Below are 27,393 nucleotides of genomic sequence, written 5' to 3' on the forward strand. Positions count from 1 at the left end.
TCCATCAAGCAGTTATAACCTATACCCAACAGGGATCACATCCTGAGAGAAATCTTTCCCCAACCCCCTCTTCTAGCCTTCAAACAATGCCCCCACCTCACCAAGCTCACCATCACAAACAAGCTCCCTATAGATGAGGGCACACCAACTCAAAGCAGCACCAGACCCTGCCATAACAGATGCAAAACCTGCAAACACATCTCTAATGCCATGATGATCAATAGGCTCCATAACACACCTTTCAAGATCCATGGGTACTATACATGCCTATCACAACATTGGGTATACCTCATCTAGTGTGCTAAATGACCTAACAACAACTATTTGGGTGAAACAAGGCAATCACCACGCTCCCAAATGAACTTACTCAGAAAAGACAAAAATACCCATGGGCAAACACTTTTCACAAAATAATCACTCCACATCTGACCTCTCAATCCTCATCCTCAAAGGAAACCTGCAGAACGCCTTCAAAAGACAAGCCCAGAAGCTTAAATTCATAACTTTGCTAGACACTAAAAATCATAAACTCAGTAAAAACATTGTTGTAATGAGCCATAAATCCAATCTGTAATCTACTAACCCTCCTTTGTCCACGTTTGCAGAGGTGTTAACTGCCCACTTCACATTGAATGGTCTCTTACAACATGTCATAACTCCTTATGCTTAGTAATCTGTTCCATCTTGAAGTTAGCTGTGACACTCTAAGTACCTTTCCCAGACTTCAAGAAGATCTCTATATAAGCTCAAAAACTTGTCTGTTTCACCAACTGATGTTGGTCCAATAAAAGATTATCCCACCCACCTTGTCTCCATACAAATGAGGAAGGGGAGTGAGGGCTGTACATCTGCGGAAAATATACTCAAAGAACAAGTAATATTTCTTTCACCTTTGAGAAATTTCTCAGCAACATTGAAGAAACAAGAAAAATGCTTAACCAGTCAAGTCCTCGCACACACACCCCCAATAACCTCATTGACACCCCCTTCAGGGGGCATGCCCGATGATTTAAAAACCAGCGATTTGGTTCGAGTGTTCTCCAACTTTAAATTTTGAGTCAACATCTCAGAAAGAGATCCTCTTATGGCCCATGATCCCTTCCTCACATCTAAGTCTCTACTAGTCTGCACTTGAAATATTTTATTCTGCAGATGACAGTCTGAGAACCACAATTCTAGTCAAATAAATACCACATGGAATATGTACCAGTTATCTAAGTACTGAATAACACTTATTCACTGAATATATTTTTTTCTTCCTCAACTCCTGAACATCAGCTCTCAGTACCTAGCTTCTTCATAAAACATTTTAATAAATTTGGATGAGTTTCCAATGGGCCTCTTCTAAAAAGTAGCAAGACAACATCCAGTCATTACTAGAGTAAGAGAGCAATTGTTACTCTACTGCATCAGTATCAAAACACAAAGTGACAAACAATTTTTTTTTTTTTTTTTTTTTACAATGGGAATACTTTTCATAAGCATTTTATTTCACTGATATCTCTGCTTTAAGCCAGCATACATTGTATATAACAGCAGGTACCCATTGTTCTGTGACAACATCCTAATTAGGAATGCTGAGAATGTTCAGTCAAGTGATTTGAATGTTTGGAACACTACCTCATAACAATGAATTAAAAAAAATCATTTATAATCTGCACTACTTGTCTTGTTGTTGTAGGGTAAAAATACAACAAAAATGTATGAAACTTGTATTAAAGCAATATATCCTTTTTTCTGTTACTGTACTGCATTTTAAAATATCCCCATAGAATACAAACACTAAAGTAAAAGATATACCTACTTTTTACTCCTCTCAAAAAAAAAAAAAGAGAAAAAAAACCTGGCCTCTGTTCAAATACCATTAAAAGTGGCAACATTTAGAAGCCTATTTAAAAAGTTTCTTAATCTTCGCCACTGAAAAGAAAACAATATATTTTAAATACATTTGTTTTGTTTACATCAGTACATTACTGAATACTTTTTCAAAGAAGTCCTTAAAAGTAGCAGCTTAATGTACTGGAGATAGAATTACATAAATAGGGTGTTTGCATGTGTCACTGCCCTCTTCTGAATGGAATCAGACCAGACCATCAGGTTTCTGATGTTTTCCCTAATGACTACCAAGAGGATAAGCATTCAAGCCAGTGGAGGCCCATGTAAGGCACAAGATCCATGGTTTAGCTTCCCATGTGGCATACGTGCAGTTTCAACTGGAGACTGGTGTACATTCCAACACTAAACAGATATGGATTCATTACAAAATCATGTTTTCATTTTCTACCCCAAGCATTCCTTTCTCTGAAAGTCTCATCTTTTCCTTCTAAAAGAATCCTGAACCGTACATTTTGAGACTTTTTTCCAGATTTCAACTCCACTTTGGGTTCACATCAAACCATGTCTATCATTTGTAATCACAGTACTATGAACATCTAATTCACAACTTTGTGGATTGAATTTGGATATCTCTGCTACATAAACATTTATTCTAAAATCTTGGAACATACTCCAGTTCGGCAAGGGCACACAACAAGTGAGTTTCAAAAACTGTAATGACTTAAAATAGTTACTGAAGAATGTAGTCTAAATATATTTCCCCTTCATGGCCAGCCTCCTTACTCTAGAATAATAAATGAAGAGTTAAAAAAAAAAGTAACTGAATGTTGTGTAATAAATATATCTAGCTCTGAATGATGAAATGCACTATATAAATCTCAAAGTGTTTTCCAAAATTATCCTTGTTTTACACCTGGGAAACAAGAAGGTGAAATCACTTCCCAAAGTCAACCAGCAAGCCAATGGCCAAGCGGGGAATAGAAGAACTCAGTTCTCCTGAGTCCTAGTTCGGTGTTCTAGCCACTAGACAGAACCATGAAGTAGTCTGTAAAGGTAAAGGGAGGTGGTATGTTATATGTTTAAATTGTACCTTTGTTGGATATATGTTGTTCATTATTTTCCCCCCCTTATTGTCTGAATTGTAAATGCTCAACATTATTACACATTTTAATACATTTGGAATTGTAGGGTCTATATTCTGTCCTATCTGAAATGTGGAAAGAATGATATTGAACAATGAACTGATCTGAAATGTTGATGGGAAAATAGACTAAGCTTTAAACATTAAAAATGCACTAAGCTACATTTAATTTGACTATACTAGACAATAATATACCTTCAGTTTGAGATTTTATAGATAATTTTCACATCAGAAAACATTGTATATGTCTCATTCAAAATTAAATAGACATTATTAACTTTTGATTTTTTAACTAAGTAATTAAGACTTCTCTCCTGTCTCAGTGTGCACACACACCTGCTGTGCTTCATCCTTAATGCTATGGCTACTAGGGTACACTCTCTTGGAGGACCTGGGGAAGAATGTGCATGTGAACTCCCCCCCAGCAATATATGAATGATACTGAATTGCCAATGAGACAAAGCACAACTGGACATCAAAACAGTTAAAGGCACTATACATAAATTGAGAAAAGTACACAAAGTAAATAAAAAGGAAAAATATCTAATCTCAGTTACAATAATTTTGTGCTTCTTGGTTAACAGTAGGAACTAAATTTTCAGATGGATATATAATTTTATTTTTCTATCTGTTGTTAAAGTAACACCAAAGATTACCTGTTTGTTCCTACTGTTAACCAACTAACACCAAACATTACCAAACATCCTTTTAAATGCTATTTACAAAGCTAAAGAAAGTTTTCATATGGTAGTTACATTCCCCTCCAATGCTGTAGTACTGTTCAGAATTTTTACATTGGATTTAATAACATGCAGTTTTAAGAAATTTGTTGAATTCAAGACTGCAAACAAAACACGTATGCGGTTATTTCTTAAAATTTCCACTATGTTTATAAAATTAGTTTACTGTAAATAAGAACTATTATTCATATTTACAAAGCAGCCAAATCTGAAAGCAACATGTTCCCTTCTGATGTTATCCTTGCTCCATTTTTAGCAAATACGTACTTTGAAACTATCATGTCTCGTTTGTAAACCTTTGTATTATAAAAACATTAAGGCAAAGACATCAGAGCTCTAAGAGCCCACAAGATTATAGACATCTATGGGCTTTACATTTAAAAGGGCCATATGTTTCTATAATAAAAACAGAGCCCTCCAAGTTACACATAAAATTTTAATGATAAACACACTAAAACTTAAAATCTAAATTTGAATCAAGACTTCTCAATGTAGAAGGTTAGTTTAAAAATTCTATACACAGGCTTAAGCTAGTTTTCAATGTTTTCTAATTCTTCTGAGGAAAGGATTAATCCAGTTAAAACTCATCAAAATTCTCTACAATGCACATGTATCCATTATTCACAATTCTGTAAGTAACTCAAATCAGGAAATTAAGACTACCAATTTCTCAAAAAATTTAGTTCATTTCTCTCCATTTAGATATTTCTAAAATTTAAAAAACATGTCACTGTAGTAGTACAGAGACAATGCAGTAAATTAGTTAAAACTACCGGATATTTTAAACTAATAATACTGGAAGGTATTAAAAAAACTAGGATTCAATACAGGCTATAAACTCCTGATGTTACTCTGCATCGCTCCCACTACGTTGGCAGAAAAACATTTTTCACAGGGAGGGCATGATTTCGGAAGCACAGTTTGTGTTTGCTAATACAAGTGCGGTACGCTGGAATCGGTGCTATTTACCGGGGCAGTTTTACTATATAAAAAGTTAAATGAATAACTCATACTTGAAAGTTGGAGGTTTTAATAAACAACAAAGAGATTAGAAACGAATGAGACCTAGTTGGAGTTCCCGTCCAGCGCATCCCTCGAGATAAATGGTCGCTAATACCAACGAAGTCACCATGTCTGGAATATGCCCAGCCAGAGCTTTGCAGCATCGTGAATCGGCGCATATCCAACAGCAGGGCACAGCGCGCTGTGCCCGCTTCTACCCACAGCAGCCTGCCCCTAGCCTTGGCGCGATCCAGGGAGCCGGCTCCCCAGAGCTGCAATAGGGACACTCGGCAAAGGGGCACCCCAGCCTCAGCTGTGCCCCGTGCCAGAAGGGACCGGCTCACGGGTCCCTCCGCAGCAGAGCTCCGTTTGCGTCCCGGACACCCCGTCCTGTTCCGTCCGCAGCAGGGGCGCGAGGCGGGGAGGCCCCAGGACTGCCGGCAGCAGGAGAGGCCGGGGATACGGCGCGCGAGCAAGGGGACTCCGACCCTCCTCTCCTCCCGCACCAAGGCCCAAGCCCCGGGGTGGCGTAGGAGCCCGAGCGGCTTGCCCCGGAGGGGGCTCGGCTATGCCCTGCAACTGGCAGAGCGGGAGCGAGCCGCGGCCCGAGCGGACACAACCAACAGCTCCTACCCAGAAACTCTCCACGAAAGACGCCATGACCGCGCCGCCGCCTCAGCGTTGTGTGAGCCCGGCTCCGACGGCCTCAGCCACCAAGACCCAACGGAGGAAACCGCCACCGCCCGCCACAGAGCGCCGCCCTTCCCGTTACTGTGCGGCAGCCACTCTGCAGCCCAAACGGCCCTGGCGCGCACGCGCCAGCCAGCCACCGCCTCCTCCCCCAGTGCGCAAGCGTCTCTCTGCACCTCTCGCCCCGCCCCCGGCCAAGGGTGTGCGCAGGCATAGGGAGCGGGCGGTGCTCGAGTCTGAGAGGGGCCCGGCCGCGGGAGCGCGTGGGATTCGCGCTGCCCTGAGTTCTACAGCAGCGCTGGCCCAGGGCTCGTGGGACGTGGTGGCTGCCCCAGGCGGCAGCAGGAGGCATAGGCCCTGCTTCGCTATTTGCCACTTCTAATGTATGTAAAAGGAGGAACCGACTCTCTCAAGGAAAAACTTTCGCACCCCACCCGCAAAGCCAGACTCTTGAGGCAGGTTCGATGGCGGGTGGTAATGTTTTAAGTCTACCTTAGTAAGACATTTCCGAAAAAAAAAGTTTAACTCCACTCCTTTCTTCAGCCAGTCAAGAAACAAAAGTGAGGAGGGAGGGGAAGGTTACAGTTCTGGGAGGGTGGTCTGCCAGTGGCCATCATGTTGATCAGACAACCTCAACTGGAGCCTATCACGTGGAAGGCACTATAGATAAAATAAAAAAATCCCCCCCCCCCCCCGCCTCGAACAAGTTCTAAATGTACTTGCTGCTGTGCACAAGAGAAAAGGTAAGATCAAAGGAGTGTACATTTTGCATTTGGAGCAAATGGCGGTTAGGTTTCCGATACTCCTTAGTTCCTCTAGGAGTTCATTCCAGTCTTAGACCAACCTCAGAGAATGATCCATCTCCAGCACAGACAAACTTTACCCTGAGTACTACTGTTCCAAAATGAGTGGAGTTGACTGAAGTTTTCATCACAGAGGTTTAGGCAATCTTTTTGAAATCCTAGGTCCAGACCTCAAACGCTATAAAGACTTGACAACATCCTCTGAGAAGCCAGTGTAAAGATCAGAGGACAGGTTTGATGTGTATGTAGTATCCCACATGGCTAATACAGACTACTGAAGCTTGTCTTTTCAGCTAAAGGTCCCCAACCTCTGATAGCTTCATGCCCATATGAGGATTCCAGCACTCTAGTCCAGAGGAGTTGTGACAAAGGCAGGTATAAGTAAGGCCAGCTCATCATCTGTCAAGATGGAAGTTTCCAATCCAACCAGACAAGGCAGATAGCATTACTTGTGGATTTTGTTATGTGAGAACGTGGAGTTGATGGCAGTAGTATAGTCTTATCTCCTCCTAGTCTTCATGTGTCATCTGCATAGTGCTGACACTTGCATACGTGGCTTACTGGTTCACCTCGTGGCTGCATATAAATGTTGAACAGGACCAGAGAGAATTTATCCTTGCCTGATTCCAAAAGTGAGAAATTTGGTAGTGGAGGTGCAGTTTCCCATTACTACTTGTTGAGTATCAGGGGGTAGCCGTGTTAGTCTGTATCTACAAAAAACAACAAGGAGTCTGGTGGCACCTTAAAGACTAACAGATTTATTTGGGCATAAGCTTTCGTGAGTAAAAACCTCACTTCTTCGGATGCATAGAGTGAAAGTTACAGATGCAGGCATTATATACTGACACATGGAGAGCAGGGAGTTACTTCACAAGTGGAGAACCAGTGTTGATAGGGCCAATTCAATCAGGGTGGATGTAGTCCACTCCCAATAATAGATGAGGAGGTGTCAATTCCAGGAGAGGAAAAGCTGCTTCTGTAGTGAGCCAGCCACTCCCAGTCCCTATTCAAGCCCAGATTAATGGTGTTGAATTTGCAAATGAATTTTAGTTCTGCTGTTTCTCTTTGAAGTCTGTTTCTGAAGTTTTTTTGTTCAATGATAGTGACTTTTAAATCTGTAATAGAATGACCAGGGAGACTGAAGTGTTCACTTACTGGCTTGTGTATGTTACCATTCCTGATGTCCGATTTGTGTCCATTTATTCTTTTGCGGAGGGACTGTCCGGTTTGGCCAATGTACATGGCAGAGGGGCATTGCTGGCACATGATGGCATATATCACATTAGTGGATGTGCAGGTGAATGAGCCCCTGATGGTGTGGCTGATGTGGTTGGGTCCTCTGATGCTGTTACCAGAGTAGATATGGGGAAAGAGTAGGCAACGAGGTTTGCTACAGGGACAGGTTCCTGGGTTGGTGTTTCTGTGGTGTGGTGTGTAGTTGCTGGTGAGTATTTGCTTCAGGTTGGGGGGTTGTCTGTAAGCGAGGACTGGCCTGCCTCCCAAGGTCTGTGAGAGTGAGGGATCATTTTCCAGGATAGATTGTAGATCGTGGATAATGCGCTGGAGAGGTTTTAGCTGGGGGCTGTATGTGATGGCCAGTGGTGTTCTGTTATTGTCCTTGTTGAGCTTGTCCTGTAGTAGGTGATTTCTGGGTACCCGTCTTGCTCTGTCAATCTGTTTCCTCATTTCCCCAGGTGGGTATTGTAGTTTTACGAATACTTGATAAAGATCTTGTAGGTGTTTGTCTCTGTCTGAGGGGTTGGAGCAAATTCGGTTGTATCTTAGGGCTTGGCTGTAGACAATGGATCGTGTGATGTTCTTGGATGGAAGCTGGAGGCATGTAGGTATGTATAGCGGTCAGTAGGTTTCCGGTATAGGGTGGTGTTTATGTGACCATCACTTATTTGTACTGTAGTGTCCAGGAAGTGGATCTCTTGTGTGGTCTGGTCCAGGCTGAGGTTGATGGTGGGAAGTCCAGGTGGAATTCTTCAAGGGCCTCCATTTGTAACTTTCACTCTATGCATCCGAAGAAGTGAGGTTTTTACTCACGAAAGCTTATGCCCAAATAAATCTGTTAGTCTTTAAGGTGCCACCAGACTCCTTGTTGTACTTATTGAGTGTACCCCTCTAGGAAAGACCTCAAACTATTTTAGCACATTACCTTATACCGCTGCCACCTCTCTCAAATGGAACAGCTGTCTCTCATGGTCAACAGTGTCAAATACTACATAGAGGCCCAGGAGGATGAGAATGGACATCTGGCCACTCTCCACTGACTGTAGCACATCGTATATAAGGACTTAAAGTGGGTTCCATCTAGGATGACCAGACAGCAAATGTGAAAAATCAGGAGGGGGGGGTAATGGGAGCCTATATAAGAAAAAGACCCAAAAATCAGGACTGTCCCTATAAAATCAAGACATATGGTCACCCCAGTTCCAGCCCATGTCCCAGCCTAAATCCAGATTGTGCTGGGTTCTAGGATATTAGCTTCAATTAGATGAATTGTAGTTATCCATTAGCTAACGTCTCTATGAGTTTGCTCCGGAATGGTAGAACAGATACATCCAAGGTGGATTTCTTCAGGGGTGGTCAAATTATTGTACGTTTGAAGGAGGAAGGGAAGATTAATTCACTGAATGAAGTGTTGGCTATTTCAATTAGAAATTGTTTAAAATTCTTTCATTAGCCAGTGAGGGCATGGGTCAGACTCCCAGTTGGGAGACTTAGGTTGAGATTCTTTTAGGGTATGACAGTAGCTCTTGAGGAATGAATGTACTGAACTCTGGAACATATTTGGTGGGTGGTATAGGGGCATCCATGAAATTGGAGAAGCCTTTGTTAATATGCAGGAACTTTCTGGCCAAGTAGGATAATTGTTTTCACTTTATTTGGGTTCTGTTTTGTACTGCAGGCACTTAGCTGACACTGTTTAGCACACGGGATAGCTCAAACAGGGCAGGATTTGGCAGCTTCAAGAAAGGCTAATAGGAAAGTTTACTTGGCCGATTACAGAGCCTCAGTATAGGCTTGAAGAAATTCTTTGTTTCAACTTTAATTTTCTGCTATCAATGGCGTAGTTTCCAGCCCCCTCTCCATCCGGGCAGAGTCTGGAGATAAATGTGAGAAGGGAGGGACAGGCAGAAACAAAAGTAAAACTGTTTGAGCAGCACATTCCAGAAGTCTTGAGGTCTTTCTGAGCCTTCATTGACTTGAAATCTACCATACCATTCTCTCACGAGAAGGGAAAACCTATAATAGCAGCAGGCTGTAAAAGACACAGAGTTTGGGAATATTTTAATGAAGTGCCTCTACAGGGGGTAAGACAGCCATGTGTGCAAAATGCAAACAGTGCAACAAAAATGCAAGGCCTGGTTGCCTGGATGAAACAACATCATGAGAAGTGTTCCTTCTCAGGAAGCTGTGTTGAAGATGATGAAAGAAATATGCCTGAACATGCAGTATCTTCAGGTTGGTAAACTTTTTTATTTCATACTTCTTTCCTAAGGATTGCCTGTCTTCCTTCTGGACTACTCGTGAATGCTCATGTTTGAGCAAAAAAATGTAGTTGTTACTCTATGGTACTATCATTTTAGATGCACTTGTGATAAATAAAATAGCTGAAATAAGCAGATCTTCCTCTTACAATTTCACCTTTAAAGTAGTATTGAGTATCTGAATGCAATGAGTAATACTAAATGATCAGTATGCTAATCATAATTAAGTAACTGCATTGACTTATTGTGTTTAGGAAAATCCATCCTCAACATACAGGATTCTGAAGTTTATCCACCTTCAAGATCACCATCATTTTCTATAGTTCGAGTTATCTGCCAATGATAATGTTTCAGTCACAACATGTATATCACAGCCACAGTATATCACCTATAGCAAAAAGAAAAAAAATCCCCATCATCCAGAAACAACCATAAATAAATTTGTGATAAGAACCAGCAGACAACAAAAAGGCGTAATTGATGAAAAACTGTTCGGTTTGTTTATGCAACAAACTCTCCTTTCTGTATGATTGAGAACCCACACTTCATTGACATGGTTCAGTCATTAAGACCAGGATACAGTCCATCCAACAGAGCAGATGTCGCCGTCAAATTGCTGGATAAAGCATATAAAAGAGAAATTGAGCAGTGTGCAAAAGGTCTAGAGGGTAAAATTGTTAACCTGAGTCGGGGTGGGTGGAGCAATGTCCACAATGATCCTGTGGTATGTGCTTGTGTGACAACAGAAGGGAATGTCTTCTTTACAGAAACAATTGATACATCAGGAAATGCACACACAGCAGAATACTTACAAGAAGTAGCAGTAAAAGCTATAAGAAACTGGAAAAAAAATCAAATGTCTAGTACACAGCTTGGTCACAGACAATGCTGCAAATGTATCCAAGATGAGAAGAAATTATTTAGAAGAGAATCCCAAGCTAATAGCATATGGTTGCAGTGCTCATTGATGCACCTCCTAGCCACAGACTTTAGCCTTTATTCCTGGAACACTGATGTCGCTGAAATTGCAAAATACTTCCGTAACAACTACTTTACAGCAGCTGCTCTGAAAAAAGTAGGAGGAACCAAACTAACTCCCCCACAAGACATGTGATGGAACTCGGAGTGGACTGTTTTGAGCACTATATCAAGAACTGGCCTAATCTGATGACCGTTTGTGAACAAAATTGTGAAAAAAATAGATGGCACTGTCACAGTCAAAGTTCTTAATACTGGGCTTAAGAGAAATGTTGAGCACATGCTAAGTACTCTGAAGTCTATTTCTGTAGCCTTGAACAAAATGCAGGGAAATAGCTGTTTTATTGCTGACGCTGTTGAAACAGAGTGAGATCTTAAGAAGAGAAATATGCAATGACAGAGTTAAATCACAAGCATTAAAAAAAATGAATGGGACAAGCACTATCTCCAGCTCATTTTCTTGCAGATATTCTCAATACTCAGTATCAGGGTCAAACCTTAACTGCTGAAGAAGAGGAATTGGCTATGACATCAACATCCAGAAATCATCTCTCCATAATGCCAACTATAATAAACTTCAGAGCTAAGGGTGAACCATTTAAGAAATATGTTTGCTGATGATGTTTTAAAGAAAGACATACCAGTGAACTGGTGGAAGTCACTTAAGCACTTGGATTCAGAGACTGTTGAAGTGAATCTCACTTAACAGCAGTAGCTTCTTCTGCCAGCGTAGAAAGAATATTTTCTTCCTTTGGACTAATTCATTCCAAATTGAGAAATCATTTGGGACCTGAAAAAGCAGGAAAGCTTGTTTTTCTTTTCCAGATCATGAACAAACAGGAACATGAAAATGAAGCTGAAGATGACTGAGTTAGCTGCAGAAACTAATATTTTAAGTTTCTCATGTTGACCTGGCTGACAGTCTAATTTTTTTTAATGTTTCATTTAACTATTTTAAACAATTTTAACAAAAACATCTCATTTTAAAAAACGAGAATGTTTAACTAAATTCAGAAATTCGTATGCTTGTTCTGTTAAAATATTATATGTTTGCTGTTGAAGAAAAAAATCCAGAATACATGACGTTGTTTTAGTTAAATAAAACAATTTAAATGTCTGTCTGGTGATGTTTTCCTCCTAATACAGCCTGGCAAGAAAATCCTCCAAATAGTAATGATTAACCTGTTGAATTGGATATAGTTCACCTCTCAATGACTTTGTAAATATCTGCTTCAATTACCTTTGGTAAATGAAATAACCAAACATTCACTTTCTGATATAGTTGTAAAACTAATCTGAAAACTTTTTAAAATAAATCGCTTTAAAAATGTATAGCGTGTACCTTCTAAAAATGAAACCTACATCTATCTCTGAGTTGTGACGAATATGTATTAAGGTTATAACAACCAACAAGAATGCATTTATGTAGAAATCCATGATTAAAGAGTCTTCCTGACTAGTGATTTAAATCATGATTTAAATGAATTTGATTTAAATCCAATACACCCTGGAGTGAATTTATCTTACTTGTGGATCTTCTTGGATTTGATGTTTGAAAAGGTGAATGCAGTGCCACCAGCCTTGTCCTGTCTGTGATAGGCCAAGAAGCTGAAGGGTGGAGTGAGAGGAAGAAAAGGTGGGCTAACAGAGCTTGAAGTGTCATCAGGCAAGGTCTCTGATGTAAGCTCTGTTGGGTGCTTCCTCTCTGAAGAGGTCATACATTGCTTGTTGGCAACACACCTTGCATTGATTAGCATCAATGTTAATTCAAGTCGTTTTCTGTTACTGTCTTGGGGCCTGTACAGTGGATAGATAATAGGTTTCTGTTTTCTTTTCTATGCTGTTTCCTTAGACAGTTCCTCTCAATTTGGTCTGTGAAATGTAAAATAGTGCATTGTCATGGCATGATCCGACTGGAGGAAAGGTTGGCTGGTTCACAGAATCTCAGGGCAAGATGCGTCTTGGATCCCTTTTGGCACTGTAACCTGATTGAGTCTTGAGACTGCACAGAGCTGGAGAAGTCTGTTTCTGGAGTAGTGATGGATGTGCTGGAAACATGGTGGAACACCACCACCACCACTCTGTAGGGTCAAGTCCAAGGAAGGGATGAGGGGAGGGAATCAGCATCAGGCATTCATTTATTTAAGATAAGCTAGTGTGTTGTCATAACACTGTTGGTGCCTGTACTGGCTTTGTGGGGGAGAGAGGAATGGAAATAAGAGTTAGAGCTGTAACTATTTTTCTGACCAGACGATGGCAGCAAAGGCTGGAGGAGCAGAGCGGAGACTCAAGGCTCATTCCCAGAAGCAAGATAATCGTTTGGGAGCCTCATTCCTGGCCATGTTCCTGTATTGGAGGGAGATCTGGGAGAGGAGTCATAGCCTCACTTTCACATTTTAGAAACATCAAATTTTTCAGAATGAAACAGTGGCTCCTGCCCTACTACTGTGTTAGGGTGACCAGATGTCCCGATTTTATAGGGATAGTCCCGATTTTTGGGTCTTTTTCTTATATAGGCTCCTATTACCCCCCCCCACCCCGTCCCGATTTTTCACATTTGCTGTCTGGTCACCCTATACTGTGTCCACTATGGAATGAAGGGAGGGGGGAGAGAGGGATGCAGAGAAAGGCCAGAAGAACAGGGACCTAGCCCACTTTAATTTCCTGACATCAATTCAGAGCTTTACACAAACATTAAGCTAACTTATGAAAAATGTGGGATGTCCAAATCAGTTAAGTCAATCTTAAAAACTTATCACTATAGAAATAATCAGTTTAGGGAATGAGTCAAAAGAAAAGCAAAGAAGGAAGCAACTACTAGTATTCAGCAAAATTCTATCCTTTCTGCTGAAGCAGAAGGATAAAAAAAGCCATCTGAACAGTCATAAAAATCGACATTGCCTCAAAATTTAGATGTTGAAAATATGCATCATGAACAGGCTTGCTTCAAGGTCCAGCGTTACAGAAAGAATGAATTTCCTAGGGTTTACTAATTTTCTGTGGAGGATTATTAAAGAGGAAGCTCCATTCCCATATTTTGAGATAGAAGAAATTGAAGGAGAGCTATCTAATCTGTTCTGCGCCCTTTTTGCTTTTTTCTGATCCTATATGACCTCCCAGGCATCCTGCATTTTAGTAATGATGAACAAGTCACTATACAGCTTGTTAAGAGAGGGAAGAAAGGAACAAGGACTCTCTTAGCTGTAAGCTCTGGAAACCAGTATTGGAGTTTTTCCCCCCCAATTTTCTCTGAGAAATAGCTAAAGTATCTTAGGTTCTTCTAACAGGAGGAAATCTTAAAACAGATTAGGGAACAAAACTTGTATAACAGGACTCCTTTAGACACAAGGAGATGAAACAGACCAACTTGAAAATAATGTTTGGGTTCCTACTCTCAAGGGAAGGCAGGTAAAAGGCTGCTGGCACCTAGAAACCCAAGTGATGGGTGTCTTATAAATGCTTATGGAGAGTTAAAACCTAGAACTAGATTATCTATGCATATTTTCAGTGAACTATAGGAAACATCAGAAGTCATTCATCTTATGTTGGGTCTCTCTACAACTAAAAGACAGAGGGTTGATTTGAAGGGAATAACAACTCTTCATATACTGATTAGCTAAGTATTGTCAGTTTGCTCTGAAAGTATCAAAAAAAAGCCCATCTATTTTCTGAAAATTCTACCAGTTCTGAAAACCTCACCTCCTAAACAGCTATCTCCAAAACACATTCATTTTAAAAGTCAGTAACTGTGCTAGTGTGCTATAGATAAGTGATTAAGCCTCATATCAATTAATATTAAAGTTACAACTGTACAGTACAGCAGGAACAGAAACAGAATGGAAATCCATCAGATTATATACGCAAAAAGAACAGGAGTACTTGTGGCACCTTAGAGACTAACAAATTTATTACAGCATAAGCTTTCGTGGACTACAGCCCAATCAGATTATATAAAAGCCTAAACCTCTAAATCTGCAACTCTGATTGGCATCACCTGTACAACAGGACTAAAGTAGGGTAGAGTGAAGATGCAAGGTGTAACTAATTTTTTATGCAGGTTTTCAGTATTGCTGCCAGTAAAAATATTGTTTTCACATTTTGTACATTGTATTTGTTCTAAATTTGAAACAAGTCAGACTCATCCATCTAATAGGCTTCTTCTGCAATCTTAAATGGAAAGTGGGTAAATAGACTGGACACACTGCCATTCCAAAGTATAAATGGTGTATATAAAATTATTACAGTCCTGTGCAAGTAATTTTCTATTCAGCAAAAATGTACTGAAAAGTATTTTAGCAAAAGTCTAACTGTAGAGGGTAACTATATACATAATATGTTAACTTCTTTTGACCAATTCAGGTCAATTTTGAATACTGGATAGTCAAATTAATAGTAATGTTCACAATTCTATCAGTGTCAGTTTTACACTTTCACATCACGGGATTTTGCAGCAGTAGGTTGTGTAGAAAACTAAGAAACAGATCCTCAGCTGGTATAAACTGGCATAGCTCCACTGAAGTCAGTGAGCTACGCACATTTACACCACTTGAAGATCTGATCCTAAATCATGAGAAGATGGCAGTTCTACTTTTTATTAAAACAGATTAAAAAATAGAAGTTTTGTGCCTTTCATAGCATTATTTCTATTCAGATTTATCAGTGTTGTGTGGTAAATGAAACTTAATTTTGGCACATCAAGTGTTTTTAAGTTATGCTGTTTGACCGCATTCAGTATCTGTTTTAATGTGCCATTCCCAGGTGACAAAACTTACCTGTATCACCAAATACAGTTTTATTTCAAATTTAGGTACAACCTTTTGCTTCTACAAATATATTTACAAAATATCAATAGAGTGTGAGGCATCTAGAACAAAGTTAATTGGATTACAGGTGTTAGTTGAGCCAGAGATCATTTTCTTTCAACTAAAGAGAAAGTCTTGTTCATTTCAAAACTGACAGGATTTACAGCCTTCAGGACAGAGCTGAACTGCAAGAGTGCACTACTAAGTACAAAAAAAATATGTCTGGACATGAAATTATCTTCCATTAAAAATCAGAGTGCAATATCTATATTTAAACAACTTTATTAACATAGTCAAGCAGTGATTAACATTCACATCTATTATGTCACATCATACAAATGTAAATACAAAATTACTACAGTACAATATATATTCTCTGCATGATCCAAAATATTTGGTGGCCCCAAAAACTCTTTAAAATTCAGCAGCTTATCAAAAATTAAAACCATATTCTATTTAAAATGAAGTTCTATTAGCACAGAGGCAGACTTCAAGAAATATCACTCAATTTAGTACAGCTTGAGAAGTTGCAGGAGGATATGTTTGAAGGAAACATTCTAACATGGCAGGTACAGGAAACATCAGATTTAAAGCTTTCAAGCAAAACTCATACAACCTAAGTTGTCAGCAGAAAGATCCAGTCATTTTGCTAATTCTAAATTATTTTGTTCATTGCATCCAATCTTAACAGTTTTATAACTGTTTAGGTATTAAGTCATTTACAACATATTCACCTCTTTTTCCTTGTGAGATAAGGTACTATTAACAGAAAATTTCTACAACCAAATAAACCTGATTACACAGTGTTGTGTCCAATCATTGCCCCCAGGAAAGTCACCCAGGCTTTCTCAGGTTTGTTGCTCACCCATAGAAAGATATTTAAGGATAAAGTACCTCAAAGCATCAACTTACAGAAAAGGGATGCTACACTGTAAGCCTTGAACTTGCTTGGAAAGTAGATTTGTTTAAAAGTACACTGTCCAACAAAGCATGGGACTTAACCTTATTATACATCCATTTTAACTTCCCCTCGCATGAATACATTCAGATTTATAAGTATCTTTATTATTTTAGCACAATACACACTGGAAAGGCAAGTCAAAATGTACTTATCTTATTACAGTTTTCATTTAGAATAACCTAAAACTGATTTAGCTCCAACAATAAGTGCAAAAAGCAAGAACCATCTATAGACAGCGTTTTTGTACTGGAGGAGGATGTCTAGTAACCTGACACATGTAAGTCATATTAAAGAATATACATATGAAACCTACAACTAGTGTATCAAACTTGTACCCAAGATTAGGTATTGCCAATAACATGTAATGAATATGTAAGCAAACTGCTGTATGCAAACTACATCAGTGTCTAACTTACATTACTGCATGTTGTTAAGTGGTTTACAGCAGCAGTTTCATTATAGATCTGAATCTTTACCTAAAGCTACAGTAAAAAAAAAGTAAAATAGTCTGTAGACCCTATACAGTATTTTAAAGGTCCATCACCTTACGTGAAAAAAATATTGAGAAGCAGTTAATGCCAAGTTATAACTTTAATAATATTTGAAACAAAAAAAACTTCCTATGCAATGCTTTATTTAAAGCACTATTTATGAAGTATTTTAGTTGCTGTTATGCATGGATGCAGTCTTCTCCAAGGAAGATTGTTTTGCACCTTTATCTGTTAATACATTCAATATGAATAAAATAGGTGACTGATGTGAAGCAAAAATCATTTTTGTCCCATAGCAGGTTAATTTAGATTGTAAGCGTTTAAGACATATATGAAAATACATATATGAAATACATAAACTGATATAATTGAGACTGTTTTATACATATGTTGTGAACAAAAGGGTACAAGAGTATTCACCTGAGATAAAACTAGTATCTGAATATTTCATGTCGGAGTAGCAATGAGTTTCAGTTGAGGAAAGCCACTTAAAAATTTAGAATATATATTTGATTATATTATACATATATGCAGCCTAAGTAATTCAGATCAATGCTAAAGGAAGTCTTAACAAAAAAATCACAGTGCATGTCAAGATTGTTTAGTACAAAATTTATGCTACTTAAATTTTAAAAATCATAATGGCTATAAATTTTAAACCCGTTCTTTTAAAAGTGATCTCTTGGGTACAACCTCTAATAAGTAGCAATAAACTGAAACATAAGAATTAGCTTATTACAATTTTAATTATGTACAAACTGATTTAGAAAATAATCAAGCTTCAAAAAAATTTACAAAATTGATCATTTTGCTTACATTGCCTGAAGTCATGAAGTAGTCTACAATTTTTTTTTTTTTTTTTAAATGAAAAAAGACTTGTTTTCTGAATGTATAAATGAAAAACTGTGGTACTGAACTTTAAGACTAATATAACTGCTATTTAGAACTGCCAAAAAGGTGCATTTAAAAATTTAAATACACTTTCTGTTACCAACTTAGGTTGATCAGCAGCTTTTGTTCACTGTTAGAATCCTTCAAAAAGGGAAACTCAAACAGGAAAAACAAGGCATATAAAAACAGTAAACACTGACCTCCTGAGGTTCCTACAACAAAATATTCAAGTAGAAAATCTACATTATCACTTAGCAGCGGCTATTTCTGTAGTTTAGCACACTAACAGCACTTTATTCAGTGTGTAAGGAGCAGATGAAGTAAGCCGTGCTTTTAGCATGCCAAGAGGCAGAAACACTGGAATGTAACAAAGACAAACGCACAATTCTACTGGTATAAACATTCAGTCAACATTCAAAAACTGGCAAAACTACACCACAAGAATTAAGATGCTTTATATATATCCCATGATGCAACAATTTGAATTACAATGGTTAATGCTGAATCAGAACTTTTCTTACCTCAAGTTATAACCTAAATGTCTTCTGCAAATCCCTGTACTATTATGCATTAGGAATATGGTTTAATTTGCTTTAAAATATACCAGTGGACCTATTAAAGTACTATGATTATGGCAGTATTGTTTAATTTTGCATTGTTTTGATTATATTCCTTACTGCTATACCAGATCAGTTCACATCTGTAAACAGTCACACGTTTATAGATACAGATTTAAAATACACACATAAAAGTGGATATGATGGGCTAATCTGACTGATCTTTCCTCCAGTTAGAGGTTGCTGCAATTGTTAGAGCTAAATTTAAATAAAGTCCAAACAACACTGCACTATAAAGTACGTTTTATATTGTATACAAAATTTTAATCTGGAAAAGCTATATAGTTTTTTTCCTGAAACTGTTGCCAAATGTTTAACCTATACAAGAAATTAAAATATATTTGAGTCTAAGACAAGATCCTACCTCACTACATTTTAATAGTAATGTGTCGGACATATTTTTAGTCAAAGAAACCTATTACCCACTCACTTTAGAATTATTAGCCAAGAAGGAAGATTTGTAGTTTCTAACAAAGCAATTGAATTTGAAAGCAAATCATCACATGCAGTTCTGATTAAACAAAATGAGTAAGTATCATGTACTAGCATTACTGAATTTAGTCAGTATATGTCAAAACTATCTTCAAACAAGATAATCTATAATTTTGAAAAGCCAAAAAAAGGAATGTGTAAAACTTGTGCATGCTACCATGCATTAAAAAAACCTCTTTAAACAGCATTTATCACACATCTCAAACTTCAGTGCAATGGCTAAATTATTCAAACATTCTTAAAGAATAGAACCATGCAAAGAAGATTAAGTTCTTACAAAAACTGTTATCCAGTATTCATTCTGCAATGCAACGGTAAGAAACTAAAACTATAAAAAGGCTGCTATGGCTTAATTTTGTTTTATAGATTAATTACGCAGCACTTGAAAAATGGAAAGGTGTGGCTTCACCTCTGACCAGCAGAGTTAAAATCTCTCCATTTTCCTTTATCATCATGGGATACTCTTTAGGCAATCTAAATTAATAAAGACTTGCACTTTCAGATGGACACAAGATCAAGTGTACCAGTTAGGTTTTCACATTCACAGTACATAAGAAAATACACATGGAAGGAAAAGTAAAGGGTTAACTTAACAAGGATTTATTCACAGGAATACACGTAAGTAGAGAAAAACAACAGAAAAGCCAAACAAATGAAATGAAGAGGATCCAAACCAACTTTCACTCTGTAGCTTTTAAACTTGCACCCTTGTGCACTTAACTACGACACAAAGGGCCACCATCATGCGCCGATACAGTGTAGATACCCTGCATTACATCCATTAACTTAAACATCTCTTAAAGATCATGCTTTGAACAAAAAAGAAAGCATAGAAGGTAATATGTTGAGTGGGAATAAACAATGAAATATAGCAGTCATGTCATCAACTTCTACAATTGTCTTTACGTGCCAACTAACATTTATGCAGCCTTTAACAGGTCTTACCATGTAACTCATTTTTAGAAGTTCTGATAAAATCACTAGTAGTATATAACCATGCAGAAAGCACATCACACTGACAGCACAGAGGCAAATATTTTGCACAGCTATATCAGCTTTCCACATTGTGCCGGTTACACACAATACAATATCAATCTTATTCTTAACAGATCCTAAAAAGATATTCCAAGGCCTAATTGTAAACTACAGTACTTTATATCTATATTCTTAATAAAAATAAAATCCACAGAATCTTTAAAAAAGGATTTTTAAATGCAGGGCTATATTAAATTGGTAAACTGCAACACAAAACTGGCGCAACATAAGTAAAAGTATACCAATCTCACTCTATGGGATGCAAGCATGCTACTTTCCCACTAATTTAAATTACTTCTGATCACTATGAGTCAGAATGCATGCCTGAACCTTAAACTGCATGTTAAGAATAATGCCTTACTCTAGAAATTAAATCTAATGAAGTACAACCATCAAATCATATCCACTAAAGTTTTTAATATAAAATTAAGATGTCAATCTTTCCTTTGAAATGCCCCTCCCCCCACCCAAAAAAATGAAAGGAGTGACTCATTTGGCATCTTGCAAGTTGCTTCATTTTGTTAAAGTTAACCTTTATTACTTTATTATGGGGTTTCTATATTGTACACTGCAGGTGCCAGTTCCTAATACAGGTAGCAAGCTGCATTTTAACTGTACTAACTTCATTTGTGTAGTTCTTCATTAACATGCAAATACCTAGGAATCCCATCAAGCAGGATGAAATAATGAGAAAACCCTTACTTAAACAGTCAAAGGATTTTTGTAAACCCCCACCCCCATTCTTAGGTTTCCTTTATTGTGCGCGAAATAGTTTTCCTTTTTACGTATCCCTATGGTTCAATTATATGGTTCTTGTTTTGGTACAATTCCCCATAATATTGCAGAATGTGCTGTTTTGTGAATAGATTCTCTTTTTTGCTTCTTCACATCCAGTGCAGAGTTGTAATAGGAGACAGATTTTCACCCACAAAGGCTCCAGATGTTAAAACGTTTCCCAACATCGACTTAATACAGTGACGGCAACACCTCCCTCCCGCCCCTCCCAGTAGGCTTGGGATTGTACTGTATTCCCTACTGGTTTACCCTTCCCCCCAGTAAAGGGTAACATTTTCCCTGGGTGCAGAGGCTCCCTCATAGTCTCCTAGACTGAAGGACCTGTAAAAAGAGAAAAATAGCACAATTAGCACAATTAGAAACAGGTTTAAATTTAAAAGCTATGCAGGGTCAAAAATAAACATTTTTATGGTAAACAACTTACACTATTTTTTGTTAAAATAGATACACCATTCAGATTCTCTTTAACAGCCTTTAAAAAAACAGTATCAATCTCTTCTCATTTATACACCTTTTGTTCTAAGTCAGGAAAACAACAAATCTTCCTGCCTTAAAAAAAATACACTAACTTGTCCATCTTATATGGTAAGCTTAATTTTGAACAATTTTCACCAGCACTGATATTTTCAGAATAAAAAAATAAAAAAGTATCAAGTATGTAACAAATTCTACTTTAACAAGACAAACCCATTAAACTTATGTCAATATAGAACTCACTTCACATGTAATGTGGATAAAACAATATTTATGAAAGTTTTCCAAAATCACAATGCAGAAATCATGAATTAATACTACAACAGGGGTCGGCAACCTTCCAGAAATGGTGTGCAGAGTCTTCATTTATTCACTCTAATTTAAGATTGTGTGTGCCAGTAATACAGTTTAACGTTTTTAGAAGGTCTCTTTCTAGAAGTCTAACATATAACTAAACTATTGTTCTATATAAAGTAAACAAGGTTTTTAAAATGTTTAAGAAGCTTCATTTAAAATTAAATTAAAATGCAGAGCCCCCCGGACCAGTGGCACTGAAAATCAGCTCACGTGCCGCCTTTGGCATGCGTACCATAGGTTGCCTACCCCTGTACTACAACAGTTTTCCCACAAGACAACACAGATCCATTATTACCGAGATTTAAATATTCCATAACAAAATTCAACCAAGTATGAAACTATATTGAATATACTTTGATACTGTCCACTCAATTGGAACTGGGAATCAATTCTATTTCTCAAACTACTTCTTGGAGTGCATCACATCTGGTAGTTCCAAAAAAAATATTTTCACTTGTAAACTGATCAGATTTTCAAAGAAATTATTTAGATGACAAATACTGAACCTCTTAATGATATTTTTAAATCACTTTTCATATTGTAACAGCCTGAAATAGATTTGCTTCTGACTGTCCAGGAACATACTGATGGTTTGAGTTCACGAATAAAAAAATTCCCTATAGTACCTCCACACTCACTTTAGACTCTAAGGTTGGAGGACCAAAATTTGCAGGACCATTTAAACAGCGCCGATAGAGGAACGGATTTCTTCTTTTATTCCTCACAAAAATTAGTCACATTAAAAGAATACTGAGTTCATCACTTTGTCATGAAATGTTAAGGTTGACTATGCAACCTTAATTTTGCCCCATCATATATGTTTTACAATTCTCCCCTCCCAGCTGCCCCAATGTATTCTCTCTACACACACTCCACTTGAAAGCTTATTATGTTTACTTTAAGATGAGGGATGATGTGGAGATGTCAAGTGGCGTCGTTACCATAGAAACAGTGACACCAACACATTAAAATGATCACTTTGAAATATCTGCATTTGTTTCTGTTACCGGAATGACTATACATTATTTCAAGACATAAAATTGGATTTCTTTCTGATCCCAAAGCATCGCAAAAACCTAAAAGGTAAAACAAAGTTTGACAATAAATTTGTACAGGTATCATTGAAATGTAATGGCACCGGTGCCATTTCTAGTCAACATGATCTTGTTCATCATGATTCCTGTCACGTGAACGTGGGTTACCAGAGTCTTCATTCCTTTGGCATGTACACAGTTCTGTTCAGGGAAGCTTGTTCTGACTACAGATATTTGATTTTTGCAGTGACCCCTACTAGTACAGGCACAAATAAGGTCTCGTAGAAGCTCAGATACCACTGGGCCCTTGAAGAATACAGGAAGCAGTTTATCATCCACATTTTTCCATGCATGCCATAAGGATTGCCCAATATCTGATTTATCTATGTGCAAAGACCTTCAAATCTATTTGCTAAGCTGTTTTTTTGACAGGCTCTTCAAAATTGTCCTCACATGGTGGGAGGTTGGCCAGGGACTTCTTTTTTGATGGCTAGATTGAGGCACAACTAATTCAGGTTTCTGAGAGTTTCCTTCTCTCTCTCGCTCTGGTCATCCAGCACTGCTACGACTTCCTTGGTGCAGAAATTGCATTACACTACCCCAATGGGTCAAGAGCTCTGAAGCTCCCTTTGTTTTGACAATTTTTAACAGATTTTTCTACCCCAATACAAGATAGGGATGGGACAGAGTCACCTCCTCTTACTTCCGTCTGTACAAGAATTGTTACAGAAGTCAGAAATGAGTGTGTCACAAATACACACAAGTACTTGTCAGTTGTGCTGGTAATGGTGCCTGTTTCAATCTACGTTACCTGTGTGTTCCAATTTTGGAAAGTAGTGAACAGCAAGAGCCAAAACATCTGTATCAGGTGACCTAATCACCATGTTACCTTTGACACAAAAGCCATACTAGCACATATAGATGCAGAAGCATCCTTGTGTCCGCTTCCTCTTGAATGATGTACATGTCTTGAACTTCAACACCTCTGTTGGTGATGGACTTTGCTACTTCAAGGGAAAAGACTCCAGCAAGAAGGAGCATTTGTGCTGGGTGTGCTCCCACACTTACATGGACTTTAAACCATATACTCACAGAAAAATTTATCCAGTGCCTGCTTGTTGGATGCTACATTTAGAAACTTTTCATGGAGGCACAGGACATCCCCTCGAAGATCCTGCCTGGTTCTGTTTTTCTGCAGTTTGTACAGAGTTAATGTCATACATGTCAAAAGACTTTGATTACAGAATTAGCTTTGTCAAATCTTTTTAGGATCTGCTTCAAGTACTCAACAGCCAATTCATCGAATGCTTGGAATTTGTCTCCAGCCATCATTTGTATGACAGCCATGACATCTGATGTACACTGTGGTTTCTTTGTTGCATGCTCTTAGCTCAGGTTTGTCTGTTTTTCTCATTGTCCCATCAACAGAGAAGATGGACTCAGGCACAGGTCTAAGAACAATTGCCACTGAAACATCTCTGTATCATGCTAAGTTCAGGGCTCTGCAGAAAACAATTCCTGGACTGATAGCTACTGTGACTGTCCTTCCCTTGCCAGACTTAAATCTGGTCTTCCTGGCCATAACAGCAAATGTTTTAATGCCAGACTTCTTGATTAGACTGAAGCAGCTGTGTGTCCCATCAGAATCAAGTGCACCTCTTACAAATCTCTCCATTTGTTCTTCACCAACATGTGCTACTTTCAATAAAGACTCTTGTACATATGATGCAACATGCAATTCAGTAGATACATTAATAAGCACATCTGGATGCGATTCAGGGTCCAATGGGTTGTTTGTTGTTGACGACATGGTTGGAAAGAGCTGTAATATGCTTTTCATCCCCCTTCAGTGCAGCGGAAAGGACTTGTTTTGTGGACTTCATCTTCACAACTTCTTGTTAGGCCATTTCTTTCATAGTTTTTACATATTCATTCAGGACATGTCTTGTGAGGATCCACCTGACAAGTGCTGGCTTTTTTCTTGTCAGTCCTACGATCCCACTGCTTCCCTTTGAGTCTTTGATGACAGTATTCTCTTTCCAGGTCGCTCCAAATTCCGTTGAAAGAACCCGGAGTCTGATGAACAGCAAATTCCCCAGATTCAAAGGCACTGGGTACTTCTTCAGGGAGATTTAACATGTCAAGAATGCATAACCTGTAGAAACTGATTACAGAACTTGAATGTAGGAGCCTCGGCATACCTCCATCTCTGAAATTCTTCCAGTTGTGGAGCATATACTTAGAGCCCTGTGTGAATACAAATTTATACTCGCGGATGCAGATATCCACGGAACCACAGTGGCAAAAGGAACAGAACATGGGGCTGCCACCCCAAGAGCTAGCATCCTGCACTGCAGCATCAACCCAACCCCACCCAATGGGGTGGGCACCAGGTTCACCAGCAGCTGTCCCTGGTTGCGTGCTTGTTTTAAAGCGGCGTGCATGCCCCCAGACAGCTGTGTGGAAGGGACGGGCAGGGGATGGTATAGCCGCGCTGGAGGATCTGCTGGTACAGGGTGCTGGGAGCGGCGGCCCTACATTCTGCTTCTTTTGCCACTGCAGTTCCCGGGAGAGCCCTGCAGTTCCCTAGATACCGATTTATAGCCAAGGCTATAAATTTGTATCCACACAGGGCTCTACATATACTAAGTTACAGCATCATCAGACTATTTAATGACGTGTTGTAAAGACCCAGCTGGCACTCAAATCCACTGTTACCAGTGTACAACCTTCAGTGAGAGACTGATTTGGTCAGCAAATTTAAAATAGTTTTCTATATTTTCAATCACTTGTGAGATACTTTGATAATGAAGAATATGCAATGTGAAAATATTTCATGTTAGTATTTAGGAAAAATGATAGTTGCCATTTTTGCCACATGCTAAATAGCTTCATTTCTGAAAAAAAATACTTGCCCATGCAAAATCAATACAAATCTTTTAATGCATTGTCATTTGGAAGCTCTGATCAATAAACACTACTTTTAAGATGCTGAAATTAACTTAAACAGTAAAAAGGGTAATCAGTCAAGTTGCAGTGTGTCTGGAACTGTGCAAAAAATGACACTTTGGGTACTGTTGTTTCACCTTGCCTAGAGGCTTATGGTTCCACATATCATCTAAATGTACATAAAATAATATTTCAAATTTTCTATGACGTGGGTGTGGGCAGGGTGGCTACATGAAACTCCAAAAATATGGCCCTCTAGCAGACCTTGTTCCACAGTCATCTATTAAATCTGAAACTCGCCTTTATTATGCACACATATGCACTTCCAGATCAATCCGGGTAAATTATCTATTCATTAGAAACTGCCACTTGTTTAATACACACAGACACATGTAGTCTACCCCTTTGAGGATTCTGCGCCAAAAAATTAAAAATCTGCAAAAATTATGCAAATTTTATTTGTCAAAATAATGCAATATAATCACACCAGTTTCAATTGTTTTGGTAAGTTATTTAAACTACAATATAAAAATAGTCACAATAACTATTCAGCATTTCCTAAACACATGAAAAATAAGTTACAAACACTTGGTAACTAATACCCTGCATTCCAGTTATAATCCTGGATTTTCATTTAAATTATACTACAGAACACTAAAGGGGGGGGGGAGAGGGAGAGTAGAATGTCATTTTAAATTGCTCAGACTTTTTCACACATGAAAGTCATACAGTTTTGCTAATCATTGTCCTGCACCTGGCTGGGTACTTAGGGAAGTGCTTGGTTCTAACATTTTATTGACTGCTTGGTAAATGTTTTATTTGCCCTCAAAGTCTCTCTCTCTCTCAAAAAAAGAAGGGGGGTAAGTAAAATAAATCTTGAGCCGTAATCTAACCCCACTGTGCCACTTTGGCACAGGAAAAAAGTGAGAAAAGCAGACAGATCTTCCTAGCTGATTCCCTTGTCATCATTTAGAAGGCTTTACATCACCCTGACAATGTAGGGGCCTTAAAACATTTACAGGTTTTATGTTCCTGGGGGAATTAACTGAGAATGAGGAACAGTTAACTAACAGCAACATTAACAAAATATGGGGAAGAGGGGTTTCAAAAGCTATTTTCTTTAATTTAAAAACAATTTTCAGTAACATGAAACTAGTATTTAATTAAGTGTTTTTTCAATTCTCAAGAAGTTACGGACATATTACTAAGCAGACAGGCTGCTACATTTCTGCCTCGTGAACAGCGCCTTCTTCTTGCATAATAAAAAAACCTACCCCGCTCCACACCTTGCGAGCCCCAGAAGCAAGCGACAGTGACAGTCTCTCCCCCTTGTTGGCCAGCCCCACCCCTGATGGTGATCAACATCTCTCCTGCAGGCACGCATGCCCAGCCCCTCTCCCCTTGTAGTGATTTGCCTCTCTGAGGCTGCTCCAGGCACATTGGAAAAGACGCATTGCCTGGGCTGCTGGGGAAGAGCATGTGTCCCGCCACCAGGGCCTGTGCTACCATTAAGGCAAACTAGGCGGTTGTCTAGGGTGCCAAGATTTGGGGGCGCCAAAAAGCAGTGCCCCCCATTTTTTTTTTTTTTTAACAGCGTTCCTCCCCGAGCGCACGGTCGCCACTCCACTTCTCCCGCCTCCCAGGCTTGTGGCGCCAATCAGCTGTTTGGCACCGCAAGCCTGGGAGGAGAATTAGAGTGGGGGTGGTGTGCTCGGGGAGGAGGCGGAGCAGAGATAAGCAGGGGTGGGGAGCTGCTGCACAGCTCCCCGGGGGGGGGGGGGGGGGGGGCGCCCCAAGGCGGGGGGGGG

General features: G+C 38.8%; 2 protein-coding genes across 5 annotated transcripts in view; both read right to left on the reverse strand.

The window, feature by feature from the left end:
* FCHO2 (FCH and mu domain containing endocytic adaptor 2) overlaps positions 1 to 5,527 on the reverse strand; it is a 205,614-nt gene extending 200,087 nt beyond the window's left edge. Inside the window, exon 1 of one of the 4 annotated variants that reach the window (XM_034773504.1) lies at positions 5,353 to 5,521. In XM_034773504.1, the coding sequence (XP_034629395.1) occupies positions 5,353 to 5,379 (27 nt within the window). In that variant the 5' untranslated portion in view covers positions 5,380 to 5,521. Of the gene's footprint in view, positions 1 to 5,352 lie in introns of all 4 variants that reach the window. The other 3 variants (XM_034773503.1, XM_034773505.1, XM_034773507.1) reach the window with 3 other exon arrangements.
* Positions 5,528 to 15,755: 10,228 nt separating this feature from the next.
* TNPO1 (transportin 1) overlaps positions 15,756 to 27,393 on the reverse strand; it is a gene marked incomplete in the record, with an annotated part of 160,002 nt that continues 148,364 nt past the window's right edge. The window contains 1 exon segment of the mRNA XM_034774657.1: positions 15,756 to 21,092.

The sequence above is a fragment of the Trachemys scripta genome, chromosome 6 (assembly GCF_013100865.1).
Source record: "Trachemys scripta elegans isolate TJP31775 chromosome 6, CAS_Tse_1.0, whole genome shotgun sequence".
NCBI lineage: Eukaryota > Metazoa > Chordata > Testudines > Emydidae > Trachemys > Trachemys scripta.